The 16,625-nt window shown below is 41.0% G+C and overlaps 2 protein-coding genes across 4 annotated transcripts in view; one reads left to right on the top strand and one right to left on the bottom strand.

Moving 5' to 3' along the window:
• METTL11B (methyltransferase like 11B) overlaps positions 1 to 593 on the bottom strand; it is a 97,922-nt gene extending 97,329 nt beyond the window's left edge. Inside the window, exon 1 of the mRNA XM_015290442.4 lies at positions 345 to 593. The gene's annotated coding sequence lies outside the window, so the exon portion shown is untranslated. The remainder of the gene's footprint in view (positions 1 to 344) is intronic.
• Positions 594 to 654: 61 nt separating this feature from the next.
• The window catches only part of KIFAP3 (kinesin associated protein 3), a 62,807-nt gene continuing 46,836 nt past the window's right edge, over positions 655 to 16,625 (top strand). For all 3 annotated transcript variants that reach the window (XR_005861934.2, XM_015290438.4, XM_015290439.4), the window contains exons 1-10: positions 655 to 768; positions 4,791 to 4,922; positions 5,344 to 5,498; positions 6,122 to 6,177; positions 6,707 to 6,848; positions 8,373 to 8,472; positions 9,353 to 9,477; positions 9,899 to 9,997; positions 10,690 to 10,868; positions 13,049 to 13,211. Coding sequence is in view for 2 of the 3 variants with exons in the window: in XM_015290438.4 (XP_015145924.1) it covers positions 737 to 768; positions 4,791 to 4,922; positions 5,344 to 5,498; positions 6,122 to 6,177; positions 6,707 to 6,848; positions 8,373 to 8,472; positions 9,353 to 9,477; positions 9,899 to 9,997; positions 10,690 to 10,868; positions 13,049 to 13,211 (1,183 nt within the window). In the remaining variant the exon portion in view is untranslated. The remainder of the gene's footprint in view (positions 769 to 4,790; positions 4,923 to 5,343; positions 5,499 to 6,121; positions 6,178 to 6,706; positions 6,849 to 8,372; positions 8,473 to 9,352; positions 9,478 to 9,898; positions 9,998 to 10,689; positions 10,869 to 13,048; positions 13,212 to 16,625) is intronic.

Consider the following 16,625-nt stretch of genomic DNA (forward strand, 5'->3'; position numbering starts at 1 on the left):
AAGAGGTAGATACAATCTTTCAAGGAGAGGTTACAAACCTTAGGGTGGGTTTCTGAATTTCTAATGGGGTAAAAACATCTATTTTAATACATTTTTTCTATAGAAAAGCAATTTTGTTATTTAATTACCTCTTTTTTTTCCTCAGGATGATGCTGGTATTCAATGAAATTTTCAAGTAACCCCAAGGCATTTACACTACGCATCTGTTATGTACCAAAGGCCACAGGGAGCTCATCAAAGACCATGGAAACAACTTCAAAACTAGGCTGAGCATCAACCTGGATTACCATTGTGATCACTTGACTTAAACTGAGAGAACGAATAGGAAGAAATAAAACAGTTACCATGGCACACGGCGGGTGTTGCTCCCACACAAAGAGCTGCTAGGTGGCACGGTGCTTCTATGTATCTGGTTTAGGACGCCTAGCCGTATTTTGAGGGAAAAAATAACCTGAATTATGCTTTTTTGCATAAGGGTGGGTGTTCTCAGCGCCACAAGAACGCGTTTCTACTTTTAAAAAGCAAACACGGGAGGAACAGGCAGCCTCACGCCTCAGGGGCTGCCACTGCCGGCTACCACACGCAGCCGGACTACAGCACTGCGCATGCGCGCTCTCCCGCCCTTCGCGGGCGGTGGCGGCGCCTGCGCACTGAGGGGCCGCGGGGCGGGGTTCGCGTTCACCCTGGTAACAGCACCGCTGCGGGGCCGCGCCCTGCCCGAGCCGTCCCCGGCGCCATGCAGGGCGAGGACGCCCGGTACCTCAAGAGGTAATCGGGAGAACCGGCTGGATTGCTCGGGGAGCGGCTGGGGGCGACGATCTGCGGTGGGGGGGGGGCTGTGGGGGCGGCGGGCTGTGGTGGGGGTGGGGGGGCGCTGAGGGACTGAGGCGCGGGAGGCTGTGGTGGAGATGGTGGCGGTGCTGAGGTACTGCGGGGTGCCCTGCTGGTGTCATGGGGAGCGGGGCTGAGGTGTTTCAGGCGGGGGTGGGGGTGGGGAGGCGAGCAGGGGCTGTGGTGAGGCTGAAGCTGTGGAGGTGGTGGGGGAGGTTGCTTTGTATGTGGGTAGGAATAGGGTCGAGTGGTGGTGGTAGGGCTGCTGTGGGACCCCCACACGCACCCACCCAGGTTTTGCTGGTGGTGAATGAGGTGAGTGGCGTGCTGGTGGTGACTGGTGGGAGGGAGGTTTGGAGGACTGCCCCGGTGTGGGGGTGACTGGTGGCATTTTGGGGTGTCTGTTTGGGATGGGGCACTGAGGTAGCGGCTGGTGAGGGGTGAAGGAAAGCGGAAGGGGAAGGAAAGCTGTGTGTGGATAGAATGGCTGAGAAAGGTAGCAGGTGGATAAGCGATCCTAAGGGATTAATGGCTCTTTTATCTGTGTGGCAGTGAGGCTAGTCAGACTACAATATAAGGTCCAGTTAAGGAACTATAGGACCAATGTTGTTGTAGAGCAGAAGCTCTGGCTGGCAGTGTCACAGATGTCACAACACCAAGGCCTCCTTTAGGCTTGATTTGTGAACAGTGTTGCTTTTTCCCACTGTGTGGGTGATGTTATCCATCTCATCTTGAATTTGATGGAGTTCCTTGTCCTTTTTTTCCCTTTCTTTTCTGTGGTATTTGGCAGCATTTGCAGATCTTGCTGCTAGGCTGTCTGGGTTTTGCTTTTTTTCCCTGGTATGTCACAAATTAAGACTCTTAATTGGAAATGGTGGAAGAAAAAATTGAATAATCTTTGATACTCATTAATGCTGTCATGTAAATGTGAAAACAGGTACAAATCGAAGGGCTGCCTGTAAGGAAACAGCTGTGATTTCATAGCAGTGCCCATTTCTAACTTTGCACGTTCTGTTTGTGCCACCCTACGTGACCTTGCAGGAATCTTCTTTTGTAGTTATCACTGTAATAAGCATCGTTTTATTGCTCTAGGGAACATGAACCAAAAAAAACAGCTGCTGTGCTGTTTAACATGACGAGGCTTGTGTGCAAGTCCTATGTTTCTCTGATCTCTGTTTCCCTTTGTCATCTTCCTTGCATAGTCCCCCTCCCACTGTGTCAGACGTGCTAGGATTTGTTACTGGGTTTATCCACGTGTGTGGTTTGTGCCACTTTTAATTAGGATAGTTTGATTTTGCTTCCCCCCCCCCCCCCCGCCCCCCAAAGGAGTCAGTCCATAAAGGGCATTCACGCACCAGCTTTGGTTATGTGAGCTCAGCTGGCACTGCCTTTGTAGAAGAGGCCTTCCTCCTTTCAAAACTTGGATAAAGTAGGATTCTGGTTGACAAAGCAGGCAGTGAAGGGGAGGACAGGCCGATGTGTGCAGACACTCTCTGGTGCATTGCTGCTTCTAGCAGAACATCTGTATGCTCTGATGGTTTATGAAGCTCTTAGGTGCTTGCAAACTCAAGATGGATAGAAAAATAATAAAGCAGATGTTTGTTCATTAGGGGTGAAAGAGGGGGCCTTTAAATAAATATACTTTAGTAGTGATGGCATTCTGAATACAGTGGTCTCCAAACAGTATGCAGTTTTAGTGTCTGTGTGATGCATTTTGGTGTGGGTTTTTAAGCATTTCAGAGGAAGAGATTGAAACTGAATTGATTTGTGAATCACACAGCCAGGAAGTAGCTCAGTGAGGGTGGTTATCAGGATGAGAGGACAAAATCTGTGCAGCTGTACGTTCTTTAGCTTACCCATCTGTCCATCTTAAGGAAGGGGGAAAAAAAAAACCAACAACAGGAAATGTTAAAACTGTTTAAGCAGCCTTAGGCTGAGATTTCGCTGGTACCTAAGCTCATCAGTGGCTTACTGCTGCCAAAAGGAGATATTCTGCCTTCATTTTTATCCCTGCTCATAGCTAGAAATTGTTATTCCCTTTTTACAAAGCACTTTAATTAACACATGGGAACACGTGTAAAATCTCCCACTGCCCAAAACATTACAAGTTTTCTGTTAACTTGTTGGAAGTAGCTGTGAAGGGGTTTGCTTGTGTTGAATCAAAGTGATTGCTGGGAGCAGGGAAAACATGGCAAGACCAAATTCTTTTTGCAGTGATAAGTTGCTAGTTCAGATTTGTTCTTGTATACCCTGCTCCTTCAGGCCCACTTGTTCACCAGCAAACCTTCTCTCTATATCTGTATAAATGACCTAGCCATCACTTAATAGGGGCTTGACTGTCAGGAGGAGCATTTGTGGTTAGGAACTTCTGGTATGTGTAAATATGGGGGAAATACATCTAGAAGTAAAGAGAGGGTATTGATTTCTTTTGAAATAGATTCCCACAAGCTTTTTGCTTCAGAAGACTGAACCTTGTGAGGCTTCTATATGAGAACAGCCTGACATGGAGCATCTGCTCCAAAATACCTTTAAAGGAAAACACAAATCTCTTCAAAAGTGTTAAGTGATAAAAGGAGTTGTGCTCCAGTCTCCTCAAGGAGGATGTTGTTTTTTAGCAGTGAGCTGTATTTGTTTGCCCTGTAGTTTTATGTCTTTGTAAAGCTTGTGGTTGAAGTGTGCTTTCCTTCCCACAGTGGTCCTTTGCAGGGTTATTTGGGTGGCTGTGAATATCTCAAAAAGCAGATACTTTTTGCAGTTGCATCTCTGCAGAAGGAAAAACAGACACTGTAACTGCTGAATGAAAGAAGGCATGTTTTCCAAACTTTTTCTATTGAGTGGTTACACTAAAGGCTACATCCAGGTTTACTAACATTTTTAGCTCTGTGAGGCATAGCAAATCTTCCTTGATCTAACTGACCCTGTGCCACCACTGGCTACCACCTCACTTACAATGCTTGCGAAGTCACCTGTAAATCTCATAAAAAAATAAGCTGTATTAAAAATGTAGCAGCAAAAACCAAAAACACCACAACCAATCAAAACCAAAAACCAACCCACGTTACAAGTGGTTTTTTCACCTGCAGTGTTTTAGCAGCTTGGTTTATGACATAGCTGTACATAGTCTGTTGGCAGTACTAAGGAAGAAAAGATAAGTGTCAGCTTTACCACTAAAGACAGATGTGTAAATGTATTCTGTGCATGTGGTTTTGTTGTCACTTGAGGACATGGAGTTTGTAGCTCAGCGTGGCCATGGTGTTGCTGGCATAAGGGAGCAAGCAAGGCAGACATTTCTGTCAGTGACAAATCCACAGTGCTTTCTAGGAGAATACTATTCCCAAATACCTGTAGCTGTAATAAAGCAGGTAGACGTGCTTGACTTACACCTGTGGGTGGCAGCTGTTGGTCTGGTATTCCCCTATGCCTGGCAACAAACACCATGAGGTGAGGAACAGCAGTGAATGGGTTTATGTTTCAGGAGTGAATAGTGAATTTGAGACTAAAAGTCTACCATGAGGGAATTACAAATAATTTGAACTGTCAAGGTTTAGATAAGCCTACTAAGTTAGTCTTAGAGTAAAAATTGTCCCTTGTAAGTGGCAGTACTTGTACCACTAGATCAAATAGCAGAAGATTCTGCAGTACCGATTAAGGAATCATCTGGGAAATTCACCTTCATGAAGTGCAGCTTTGCTGTAATTCCTTAAGAGAGCTGCGTGTCTCAAAGATTAATCCTCTTTCGACCAAGAATGGCCAATGACTTGGGTGTTTCTGTACAAAATAGAGGTAATACTTAAGAATAAGCATTGGTACAGCTGTCTGAAATGAAGAAACGTGGTGTGGAAGGAGGACAACGCTGGGGGTGAGGATATAGAACTGGAAACAGGTTGTTGTTAATGATTTATGTTCTGGCATGGTTTTTGAGCCTTTCAATTAATCAGTAATTTGTTTTTTCTCTTCAGGAAGGTAAAAGGAGGCAACATAGATGTGCATCCGTCGGAGAAAGCCCTCATTGTCCATTATGAAGTGGAAGCAACAATTCTGGGGGAGACAGGAGACCCTATGCTGGGGGAGCGCAAAGAGTGTCAGAAAATGTAAGGTTGTAAGTTGTAGGTTTGTGTTATCTCTGTCATGAATTATTTTTGAAAACTTGAGCTGAAGTGGCTACCTGTGTGAGTGCATGTAAGAAAAGTAATAGAGGAGAAGAATCCTTAAACTGTTTTTGAGGGTATCAGACGTGTTCATCTGTTTCAGATGAATCAGCGTAACTTGCATTTGCAATTTGTTGTAATTAATTTTTGCTTCATCCTGTTGTTACTACTCTCAGATTTCCTACTGATTATTACTTGTGGGAGTTTTACTGTCAGTCTGTCAGAACTGTGAGATACCCCTGACACTGCATTTGCAGGCACTGTGAAAGAAACTTCCTTGTGTAGCTCTTAGCTGTGTAAAGTCAAAGGACTCAAGATACAAGGATCTAAAATATGAGAAGAGACCTTTCTAACTCTGTTGCAGCATTCGGCTAAAGAGTCTCAATGCAAATACAGACATTGCTTCCCTGGCTCGAAAGGTGGTTGAAGAATGCAAGCTCATTCACCCTTCCAAACTTGCAGAAGTGGAACAGCTGTTATACTATCTACAGAACCGCAGAGATGCGTCAGCAGGAAAAGGTAAATAGCACAAGAACAAGGTAGCTTAAGGCTGAGGTCCTTCAGTGTTAGAAAAACTGCTGTGCGAGGTTTTCTTTAGCTGAGGTCCTAACTTGCTTGGTGTACAAGCTCCTGAGTTGAAAATGGGGAAGATGTGTAGTTAAACCACGCTTGGAAAAAAACAAAACAAAACACAATTGTGAAGTGATGTCTGGGAGGTGGGGAAGTGCAGGTGGAAGCTAAAATTGTCATTTTAACTATCAAAATATATGCATCTTGGCCTATCACAGGGCAGCCTTGCCACAGTGTGCAAGCAGATTCAAAGCTATTAAGGTGTCTTACTGTGGAAGTGAGTTTTTTTGCTCTAGGCTTGCACTAAAGCTTGTAAGTCGCTATCTCCCCAGTTACTGAACTGTAACTGGTTGTTTAGACTGAGGAGCCAGAGGCATCTGAGGGTTCTTTTTGCTGCCCCTGGTCTGGTTTGCTTCAGAAACATGACATACAGTAACTGTGTTAGTCTAACAGGTCAGCTGGATGCAAGAGGACTTTGAGCTTCATTGTACCAGAACATATACAATGAGAATAAATGTGTTTTTGTCTATGAGTATGTGTAAGTTAACCACAACTATGTCTTTTCATTATAGAAAAGAAAGAGAAATCCAGTAAGCCAAAAGATCCACCACCATTTGAAGGCATGGAGGTAAATATTGGTGTTAGATGAGCAAGGAAAAAAAAAAAAAAAAAACTACTACTAAAAAAGTGGTTATATAAATGGGGAGGGGAAATGCTTAATTCTGTGTGGTGGTGAGTTGTTTTCGCCTTTTGTTTGTTTTGTGTGTGTGTCTTTTTAAACAGAGAACTTGGTTTAGATATATTGCACAATGGAAAAAAAAATCATCTCCATAAAGGGTAAAATATGTGACTTTCATACTTCCTGCTCATCTGTAGCACACAGCGGGGCAGCAAGTGAGGTCTGTAACAGGACAGGATGCAGGGAGTCATGTCTGAGCATCCTTTTGTTTTCTGTAATTAAATCTTCTCAGATTTCCTGGTGCTCCTTGGCTGTGATTCTGTGTGGGGTTGGTTTCTTTTTTTTGAGTGTTTTATCCTTTCCAAATATCTTAACTCAAAGCTCTGCTTTCTTTCATCTTGTGATTGAGAAACATTGTGATCAGTCACGTTCAGCTAACATCTCTATCTGTGAAACCGTTGCTTATGACTGCTTTCAGATTGATGAAGTTGCCAATATCAATGACATGGATGAGTACATTGAATTACTGTATGAGGACATTCCCGACAAGGTGCGTGGCTCTGCCCTCATCTTGCAGCTGGCTCGGAATCCCGATAATCTGGAAGAACTGCTTATCAATGGTAACAAGGCTTTGAAACTTCTCTTAATGTTATGCTGCTTTTGTGGTGCAGTCTTGATTTAAAAAAAAAAAAAAGCAGTTTGTCTTTCATTTGAGATTTTCTGTAGTTTGCATTATGCTGTAGTTAAATGTTATGCTCGTCCTCAATAATATGCTAGGATGTGCTTCTCAGTTCATAATAAACTGGCTGTCAAACTCGTTAGATCTCACAATTAGATACAACTTAGGCTGTCCATAGGTGGACCAGAAATCCTCCAGGTTCAACTTCATCTGTTTTTTTTCTCATCTTAAGTTGGCATTGGTACTGGAGACAAAAAAAAGAGTTGCATCCTGAAGATCAAGTCTGTAGATGGTTTGAAAACAGGATTTGCAGTCTCACATAATTATAGATGACAAGTTTCCAAGAGAATAAATTGACTGTGAATACGTCATCCAACTATTTCACTAGTGTGTAGCATGCTTCTTTTGTTTATGGGTCCATTTTAAAACCAGAATTTTCTCTGTGATGTTTGCATTCTTGTTGTCTGTGTATGTATGTGTGCTGCCATGCATTATGTAAAGGTGAGTGTGACAAACAGAAGATGCACTCAGTCCAAACCAGAATTCTAAACTGATGGTAGATTCATGCCTTGTTAATTTAGTTCTTTCCTTCCTTGTCTCCCATGTGTATTTTGTTGATACTTCTGTCCTCACATTCATTAAGTGATTGTAGCAGAAATGCAGAGTCAGGGCCTGAAGCAGTGATTGAGCACCTGGTAGGAAGGCAGGGCCAAGCCAGGGGAGCTCAGGTGCATGCAATGCATCTGAGTGATGGAAGGGATGGAGCCAGGTTCCATCCCTTCCCAGACCTCAATTAAAGGTTGGCAGTGGAGGCAGGGGTGTCTTGCTGGAGAAACCTGCCTACCTGAGGCCTTCCAAAGGTAAGCAGCTTTTCTTCCTTTGTTTCTATGTCTACAGTGCTGCATTCGGGCTTGTTCTGATTTGCTGCAGCCTAGGATTGTGCTACCCCACTGCTGTTGCTGTACTTTACATCAGTTATAGCATTACAGCAATGAATGTGCTATGCCCATCCAACAGTGTCCATGAGTAAGATTATTGTAAGAATTGGGATGGGTGTAAATAAGTAGAAAGTAGTGAATGGAAAAAGTGACAGTTGTTAAGGCAGAACTGAAATAGAATTTGAAAGTGAATGTGTTCAGTTTGTCACTCTGAGCCACAATGTAGTATGGAATGCACAGGTGATAGAGAGCATTTCAAAGTCAGTAGTAGGTTTAAGACTGTATTAATGTTTGGTTTGACTGTTCTTCCTTCTTGCCTCTTCTTGACGCTTGTGGATGGCCAGTCACAGTGCTCTATGTTAATACCATCTGCAAGCAGAATTTTTTGAGCAGTGTTACATGTTAGAGTGAGATAGCTCTGAAAACTAATGAGCAACAAGACGTGCAGAATAAAGTGTATACAGACTTTCAAGACAAGGGGAGGGATGTGAGATGCTGGTGCTCATCTAACTCTTGTTTTGCTTTAGAAACTGCCCTGGGTGCATTGGCTAGAGTGCTGCGAGAGGACTGGAAACAAAGTGTGGAACTTGCTACCAATATAATATACATTTTCTTCTGCTTCTCAAGGTAAGTTCAGGGTCTCTGTGTATAGGAACATAAGGAATGTTTTTTTTTCTCTGCTTGGTTGCTCTTTGTTTGTTCTTTGCACTGTGCTACTAAACCGTACTGAAATGGGCAAATTATTGCTGAGTTAATAACACACCTGTTAAATGACAAAGTTTAGGCAAAGACAGAATCCCCTTGGTGAGGTACTGTGTAGTAGAGCTGGGAAGTAGCAAGTAAGGCTTTTGGCCTGTAGATAAGATGCTGTGCTACTATCTTCTATTTCCTTCAGCATGTCTTACAGGGGAAAAAATGGTATTCAAAACTGAGGTGAGTACTTGTTCTTTTTGGGGTATGCCAGCATTTCAGCAGACCCTGCGTATGATTTGCAGTGCAACTTGATTTTAGGCCTCTGCTATAGTTCTTGTGAGTAGAGGATTCTCTGCAGCTCTTAGAGCATTAGAATTGGAATTAACTGGAAAACATTCTCCTGTATGCATGAAAATTAGAATGCATTATTATTCTGACTTGGAACAACATGTGGAGATGTCTTGAGGTTTTCATCCCATAAGAAGAAAGAATTTCCTTGGGATCATAATGTCAGATCAAAAATACGAGACCTGTATTCCTATTTTACATCTTAAGTTCATGTCTCGAAGCATTTACTACTATAGGAACTTTTTCCTCTTAACTGTTTTGCTGTGTCAGCTTTGACTGTGCAAAAATGTTTTCCTGTGCTTTTGAAAACTTGAAAAAAGTATTCATGTTTTGCATCACTGTTTTGAAGTAATTTTCCCAAAAGAAACACTATAATCAGGTGGTGTAGCATTGGGACCTTGCTATCCTACATGTCAGAACAGTTTTAAGGTTGTTTGCATTTACTTTTTTCCTTTTTTCAATATAGTTTTTCTCAATTTCACGGCATAATCACACACTACAAAATTGGAGCTCTGTGTATGAATATCATAGACCATGAGCTGAAGAGGCATGAGCTTTGGCAGGAAGAACTTGCTAAAAAGAAGAAAGCTGATATCCTTTTGTTGGGCTGTGGCAGCTTGATGGTTCTTGCCTTGTATTGGTAGTTGTTGTTGAGTTACACATGATTAGCATACAGCAATTACTGTGAAAGCAGTAAAAAAAAAATCAGAATTGCAAAATATAATTGTAGATATGAAAAAGACTGAAAGTGAGAAGTTTAGTCTATCAAATTGATCATTCTAAATTTATTAAACAGCACAAGTGTATTATTGTATGAGCAGTATGTCCTGGGGGCATTTTTGCTGAGTACTGAGTATAGAATATACCCAGGAACAGGGAGGGGGAAGTACTGCAGATGACAGTGAGCTGTTGGTGAGATAATGTTTTTCCACTAATGGGATAATATCTCTGAGGACAGTGGTCATCCAGACTGTGCAACTTCTGTCTGAACTCCTTAACTTCTGCAATTTACTTGATGAAGATCCTGAAAATCAAACTTTGAAGAAGGACTATGAGAAAACCTATAAGAAATATCAAGGGCTAGTTGTCAAGCAGGAGCAGCTACTCAGAGGTATAGAAACCAAACAGCAAATTATTGCTTAATGTGGGTAGAGGGTTTTCTGGAATAATTGTTATAACCATGACAGCTTAAACACACTGAATGTGTGGATGAACGTGGAAGAGCTTGACAAAAGAACAGGGAAGACAAGTACTTACACAGAATGTGTGACAGTATGTTAACAATTTCTGTCAATCTTGAAGAAAACAGTGTTCAACTTTTGTTTCTTTTAAAGGTGGTAATTTCTTTTTTACATTTTAATAGATTTGTCTGTTTATTTCTGTGTTGGCCCATGTCTGAATCATGTTGAATAGCTCTCACCCTGTCTCAGTTTCTGTATTCAAATATACTTACTGACTATATTACTGTCTGAGTATATAAATGAGACGGTCTTGAGTAGCAAAGCTATCCTGGGAAGGCTTTTTAGTGACTTCCACTGTAATTAAAAGGAAAAAACAAAATGAAAAAGCTTCCAGTAGTCATAAGTTTTATGATTTTAATTCTTATAAAATTACTGTTAAAAATCATAATTTTGCTTTCTAAATAGGAATAAAAAGCCTTCATGGTCAGTTTTGTTTAAAATGCATTAGGAAGAGAGTGGAATGCTTCTGAAAGTCTTGTCTTAAGTACTTAATATGTATGTAGAGACACATGTAATTCCATTGTCTTTGACCTACTGGTATGATTTGTATTGAATTTGTTAGTTGCACTTTACCTGCTCCTGAATCTCGCAGAGGATACTCGCACTGAGCTGAAGATGAGAAACAAGAACATTGTCCATATGTTAGTGAAAGCCCTGGACCGTGATAATTTTGAGCTGCTTATCCTGGTTGTATCTTTCTTGAAGAAACTTAGCATTTTCATGGAGAACAAAAATGATATGGTAAGGCCCATAGCACTCCACTGCAATGTCAGAAAACTATGCACAGTGTCTGAAAACTTTGTATGGCTGGAAGGAAGGGGTATCTCTGTTGCCACCCTAATTGGCCCTGATTATCCTGTTTCGTCATGAGTAAAAGGAAGAAAATAAAACATTAATCTGCAAAGTGCTACTGAAAAATCCTGATGCACTCTCATTCCAAACAGTGAAACTAAATACATGAAATTCCAAATTTAAGTTATCATTCCAGAGTTTGTCATACCTATGCTCCTGGAGATGTCCATGATCCTTCCCCTGAATTAGACTTGTATGATCAGATACTGACTATTCCAGGGGTTGTCTTGGAAGGAAAGTTATCTTTTTACAGCCTGCTATACTACTTTGGCTTTCCAGAGCACCTCAGAACTGTTTCTTTATGCTGCCAATACCTCACAAGAATTTGAAGGAGCACTGTTTAACTTTTGATACCTGAAACTTCTGAAACTGTAGGATTTTTTTTCTTCCTGAAGAAAACTTCCTTAAATTCTAGGCAAGTGTCTGATTTACTGAATTCCCAGTGGAGTTGAGTAGATACCTGCTTTTGTTTCTGTGCTTCTATACAGTTGTTGAAATAAAAATGATAAATTTTCCTTATCCAAGAGGTAATCTGAGATTAATGTCAGACGTGAGATGAAAAGATCTGTGTAATAGCAACTTAATTGCATCTTTGTTACTGGAACTCTATTATACTCTTGCCTGAGCACTAAATGCTGTCGACAGTGTGCATCTCCTATATTTGTATGGAATTATCCTATTTCTTAATAAAAATAAGGTAGGGGAATATAGACTATTTATCAGGTGATCAATCTTTTATTTAGTTTCCAGCTGTGTGGTGCCCTGAGGGACTTTATTAAGAAAATAAGGATTACAGCCCTGCTTATTGCTGGTGTGTTTTGAACGTTCCATTTGATTCAGCAGAAAGACAAATGAAACAAAATTGTTGGGTTTATTTTATTGCAGAGTGTTTGAAATGTAGCATGCAAACCTTTTTAAAAGTGTTTTCAAAACAAGTCATCTGTATGAGTGTCTTTCTGATAAAAGATGTGTGCTTTTTTCCCCCCGAGTATTATTAAGGAAGGGTACCTATGAAGGAGTTCTAATATTTTCATTAGGCTGTAATACACAAATATTGAAGGCAAAATAAGCTAAGGCGAATGTGCAGTGTCTGATTCTAAGTAAAGCTGAACAATCCACTTATTTATAGCACAGTCTTTCATTTGGTATTCAAGTGCAGTATTAAATTCAAAGCAGTGAAGTAGGAGTTCTTGGTATCTGATGGTTTCTGATCAAAAGGATCCAGTTGTTTGATTGCTACACTTTGCCATGTGAGGAGAGCTGTGGTTTCTTTTCTTAGAATTAATCCTCTGTGTATTTATAGCTGTAGTGCTAATTACATCCCTGCAGAAGTTTAAAGTAATTTTATGTTCCTTCTTCTGGCCAAGGAAGGTTCTAGGAGAGAATGAATGCTGTCAAAAGATTATGTCAAATAAAAGCAGATAAATGATGTTTAAAAACAATAAAAACTTTCTGAAGTCTTGCCATTCAATGATCGGATGTCTTTTCTGACTGGTATAGTGGACAGGATCTCAGGAATGGATAGCAGTTTGCGGTTCCTGGATTCCACTTCTTAATTTGAAAGTGATACATGTGAGAGAATGTGAAAGTTCTGTCTAGGGGTTCATGTTGAATTCATGATTTAAGATCTCAGATTCTTTTTGGATGCAGATTCTGTCTTTCTTGGTTGAGTATCTCCTTTACTTCAATATCAGTTGCTCTAGGATTGTTTCCATTTAAATGAATTTACCACCCCCCCCTTCCCAGTTTAATCTTGCAAGTGATGCCTTTAGATTATATTCTTACAGTATTCCAGTTGTGAGGTATATTTCTAAGATGTTTGAACTGTTTCAAACAGTTTTTTTTTAAATCAACTTGATGAAATAGACCAATCCAGAAGGCCTTAACCATGAAGACATCAGAGAACCTGCTTCAGATGAAAATGCATTGACAGCTACTGTTAAGTGTAGAAATTTCACCTGCATGCGTGCATGCCTGCATGTGAAACGTGGCACATTCAGAGGGCTTTCACACTGAAGAGAAAGCTGTGTTTGGATGGGTTATGGATTTTTCTTCTTCTTTATATACAGGTAGAAATGGATATTGTTGAAAAACTTGTGAAAATGGTACCTTGTGAACATGAAGACCTCCTGAACATCACCCTCCGACTCTTACTGAATCTCTCCTTTGACACAAGCCTGAGAAATAAAATGGTGCAAGTTGGTCTGCTTCCCAAACTCACTGCGCTCCTAGGTATGTTTTGTTCCAACATGGAAATTTCAGCAGGCAGCAGCAGAGCTGTCTACCTCATGATATAGCATGACAAAAAGTTGCTGGATCAGCTTTCTCTTTGCCAAGGAACTTCACTGCTCCCAACTTCTATCATTTAGATAATCTTTTGAGATGCAGGTTTAAATTTAAGTCTCAAATAAAGCAGTTCCTAGTAGTTTTATTGCTAGGTTCTCTTAAACTGTTGAATGAGTCTTTACAAATAACTTTGCTATCGAAGTGAAAATCATTTGAGCTGACACACGAGCAATGCTTGTAATCTTAGGGGAGCACCTGGGAAAAGTAGCCTGCAATATCACGGGGCTTACTTGCTGAAGGTACCAACTATCTTTTTTATGAAGCTAGCTGTATGCACTGCTTCATGTTACCATAGTGGTCCATGTAAAGAATTAATGCTTTGAGATCAGCGTTAGTGCTTATTACAATGGCTATCTGACATACTCTGAAGCTCCTCAGGTTTTTTTAATGCTCTCTGTCCCACAGCCATGTTTGCATTTAATGTCCTTCTGTAGCCTGAGCTAGGAGGAATAAGAACAATGGAATTTGGAATTCATCTTTTTGTATTTTTTTCACTGTTCTTGAGATCGTGATTTTTAACTGTAAAGGAGGCCAAGAAGTGGAAACTGGTCAGGAAGTGTATTTTTTTTGTTTGTTTGTTTGAGATGGGGTCTTGCTAGGTAGCCAGTCCAAGCCATAGCTTGGACTATGGCTTCTAGGTACAAGTCATCTTGAGCAGTGGCACAACACAAACCACTGAAATCCCTGCTAACAGAAATTTCCCATTTAATATTGGAGTCAGACTAAACTCATCAGTTAGATATCTGCTTTCTAGTCTCTAATTCTAAGGTGAAGAGAATTTCTCTTCAAATGCCATTCCCTTGGGCTTGAATATAGATCTGTAAGAAAGGCTGATTATCTCAGAAGAACTGGTTGCTAACATCACAGTCAGTTCCTGAAGTGCCTGTTAAGGCAATCTGTGGCAAGTTCTGCTAGTGCTTCCACAAGCTTCACTGTCTGCACTTGGCTCCTTCAACAGTTCTTCTTCCTTTGCGTATTGGAAGCTTGTAGCCCCCTTTTTGTGCTTGGAAGCATGTGTTGTTCTACCCGGCTTCCTCCTGTAGAACTGTTTGATGCTTATTTTGTGGTGTGCTGATTAGAAAAGAAAGTAATAGATCATTTTTCTGCCTAAATTTTCTAAGTCAGCTATGTAATTCATAAGAACTTTCCTAATAGAGTGACTCACATAATTCTCCATTACACTGCTTTGTGTATCCTAGCTCAAGGAAGTCTGCAACCTTAATATAATAATCATGGGATAGATATCCCTTTTATACAGGTTACTTGGGCATTAAGCACATTATTCAAGTCAATACCCCTCAGTTTACATTTACACATTTACCTTAAAGTGCTGACAAATCTCAGTAGCTGTTGACAAGTTACCATACAGCTCCTAATGCCAAGAGGTCAGGTTTGTTGACTCAGCCTACTGAAACTTAACGTTTGCGCGTGCTGTGCCTTTCAGTCTTTCATGCTGTGTTTGAGATGAGTATAAATTAAGTGTAGTAGGTGCTTAAGGGGAGAGTTGAGTTTGCAAGGGAAGAAAGAATGGGATTTGTCAGGCAGCAGTTTAAGACTGAGAACTTAGATGGCTTTCTTTGACCACGTAGAGTTCTGGATGACATGCAGGTTTCCCAAGGAACTCTGGATGGCTTGGAAGCAGGAGGGCTCTAAATGTAGCTTGAAGCTAGAAGCAGAGGACACAGAACGACTTCAACCAAGCTAGCAAAGGAATGGATTAAGCATGGCATGGATGTATTGGAGAAGGGCCATCTTCTTGCCTTTTGCTCTAGTGTGTTGAGGCTGCTGTTGAAAGCAAGGACATGAGAAATTCTGCTTAGTCTCGGTTTTCATTTTAATTAGCCTTTTCTTTTTAATAGTGCCAATGCCTGCTTCCCCATGTAGCTTTGCCAGTCAACACCACTTGCTAGTTTTCGTGGCTTCTCTTCACAATTCTCATGTATTGTATGTGACAAGACTCCTCTTGTTCCCTCCAGGCACCCAAGTTAATCAACTACAGCTGATCTTTTTCATACTGTGACTCTCAAAGAGCTGGGTACAGTTGAGGGAAACTTGGCTTCTGACTTACTAATCAGGAGTTGGAGCAGAGCTGTGGAGGCCTATGGGATTATAGTCTGGTGTGTTCAAGTTTTTCCATGCACAAACTACTTGAAATATGGGAAGAGATTTTGTTGCCTTCCGTTCTTGAATAATACCTTGTAATTGCTAGTCACAAGTGCCTTGTTGAGAACTGTTCTGTACTGTTCTGATGGCCTTGCTTAAATACTTAGAAATTATATTTACTGAGTGATCTTATTTCTGTGCATTCTCCATGTGTATGCTTTGTGCCAGAAATATAGTTTCAGTAGACTTAAGTGAGAATCTGTGAATCCACTGAGTGGTTTAAACTACTTGCTTGCCTGAGATGTGAAAAACCCAGATTCAGTGCCCTCTAATCATCACCTGGGAATGAGAGGCCAAAGTTGTATATCGCAGGATATTGTGTGGAAGTTTGCTTTGCTCTTGTTTTGCTTCGCATGGCATAATTCAAAGGGCGTATAATAATGACTTGCTCCAAATACAATGGAGTTTGATGGTTAATGAATTTGCTTGTGGAAGTTATTCTCACTGAAAGGGTAAAATATAGAGCTAAACTTCAAAGGAAGGATATGAATTTGTTTTCTTAATCCCTGTGAGCATTCTACTATTGGACAAAAGGGAAATGCTATCCTTTTTTCATGGTCCTTGCCCCGTGTGATTGGTGTCTAAAGTAAATGCTCTGGCAGCAGACAGGAAAAATAAAACATTGCCTACAAGGAAGAGTGAAATAACTGTTTGGATCAAATCCACTTTGTTTTTTCAGTTAACTGGCCAAGCGAAATACAAAATTTGGTACAGCTCTTAAATACATGCACAGCTTGTGATTCACATTATTCTAACAAGGGTGCTCTTTTGTACTGTGTCTGAGTGGTTTCTTGGTCTTTGTGAAGTGAGTTCTTCATTCTCTCAGACCAGCAGGCAGCTTGCTCAGCAGAACCAGCTGAGTGCCACTGTGCGTGTGATGGCAGGCTGCATATTCTTCTTGGTGGACTTCTGTTCAGAAAAAGCTCCTGGCAATAGAGGATGTGGCAAGCAGTGCTGGGATTTGTGTCCTCCCATGAGTTAGTAATTTCTTTCAAAATGATAGAAATGCCAGGGAATGGTGTGGGAGCTCTTACAGTGGGAAATATATTGCTACTCAAAGGTAAATGGGTAGGGAAGATCTGTTCCTTGAAAGAGTAGCACTGGCCGCGTGCAGGGAGCAAATGGTTTGTGATTTGT

Source organism: Gallus gallus, chromosome 8 (assembly GCF_016699485.2).
Source record: "Gallus gallus isolate bGalGal1 chromosome 8, bGalGal1.mat.broiler.GRCg7b, whole genome shotgun sequence".
In the NCBI taxonomy this organism is placed as follows: Eukaryota; Metazoa; Chordata; class Aves; order Galliformes; family Phasianidae; genus Gallus; species Gallus gallus.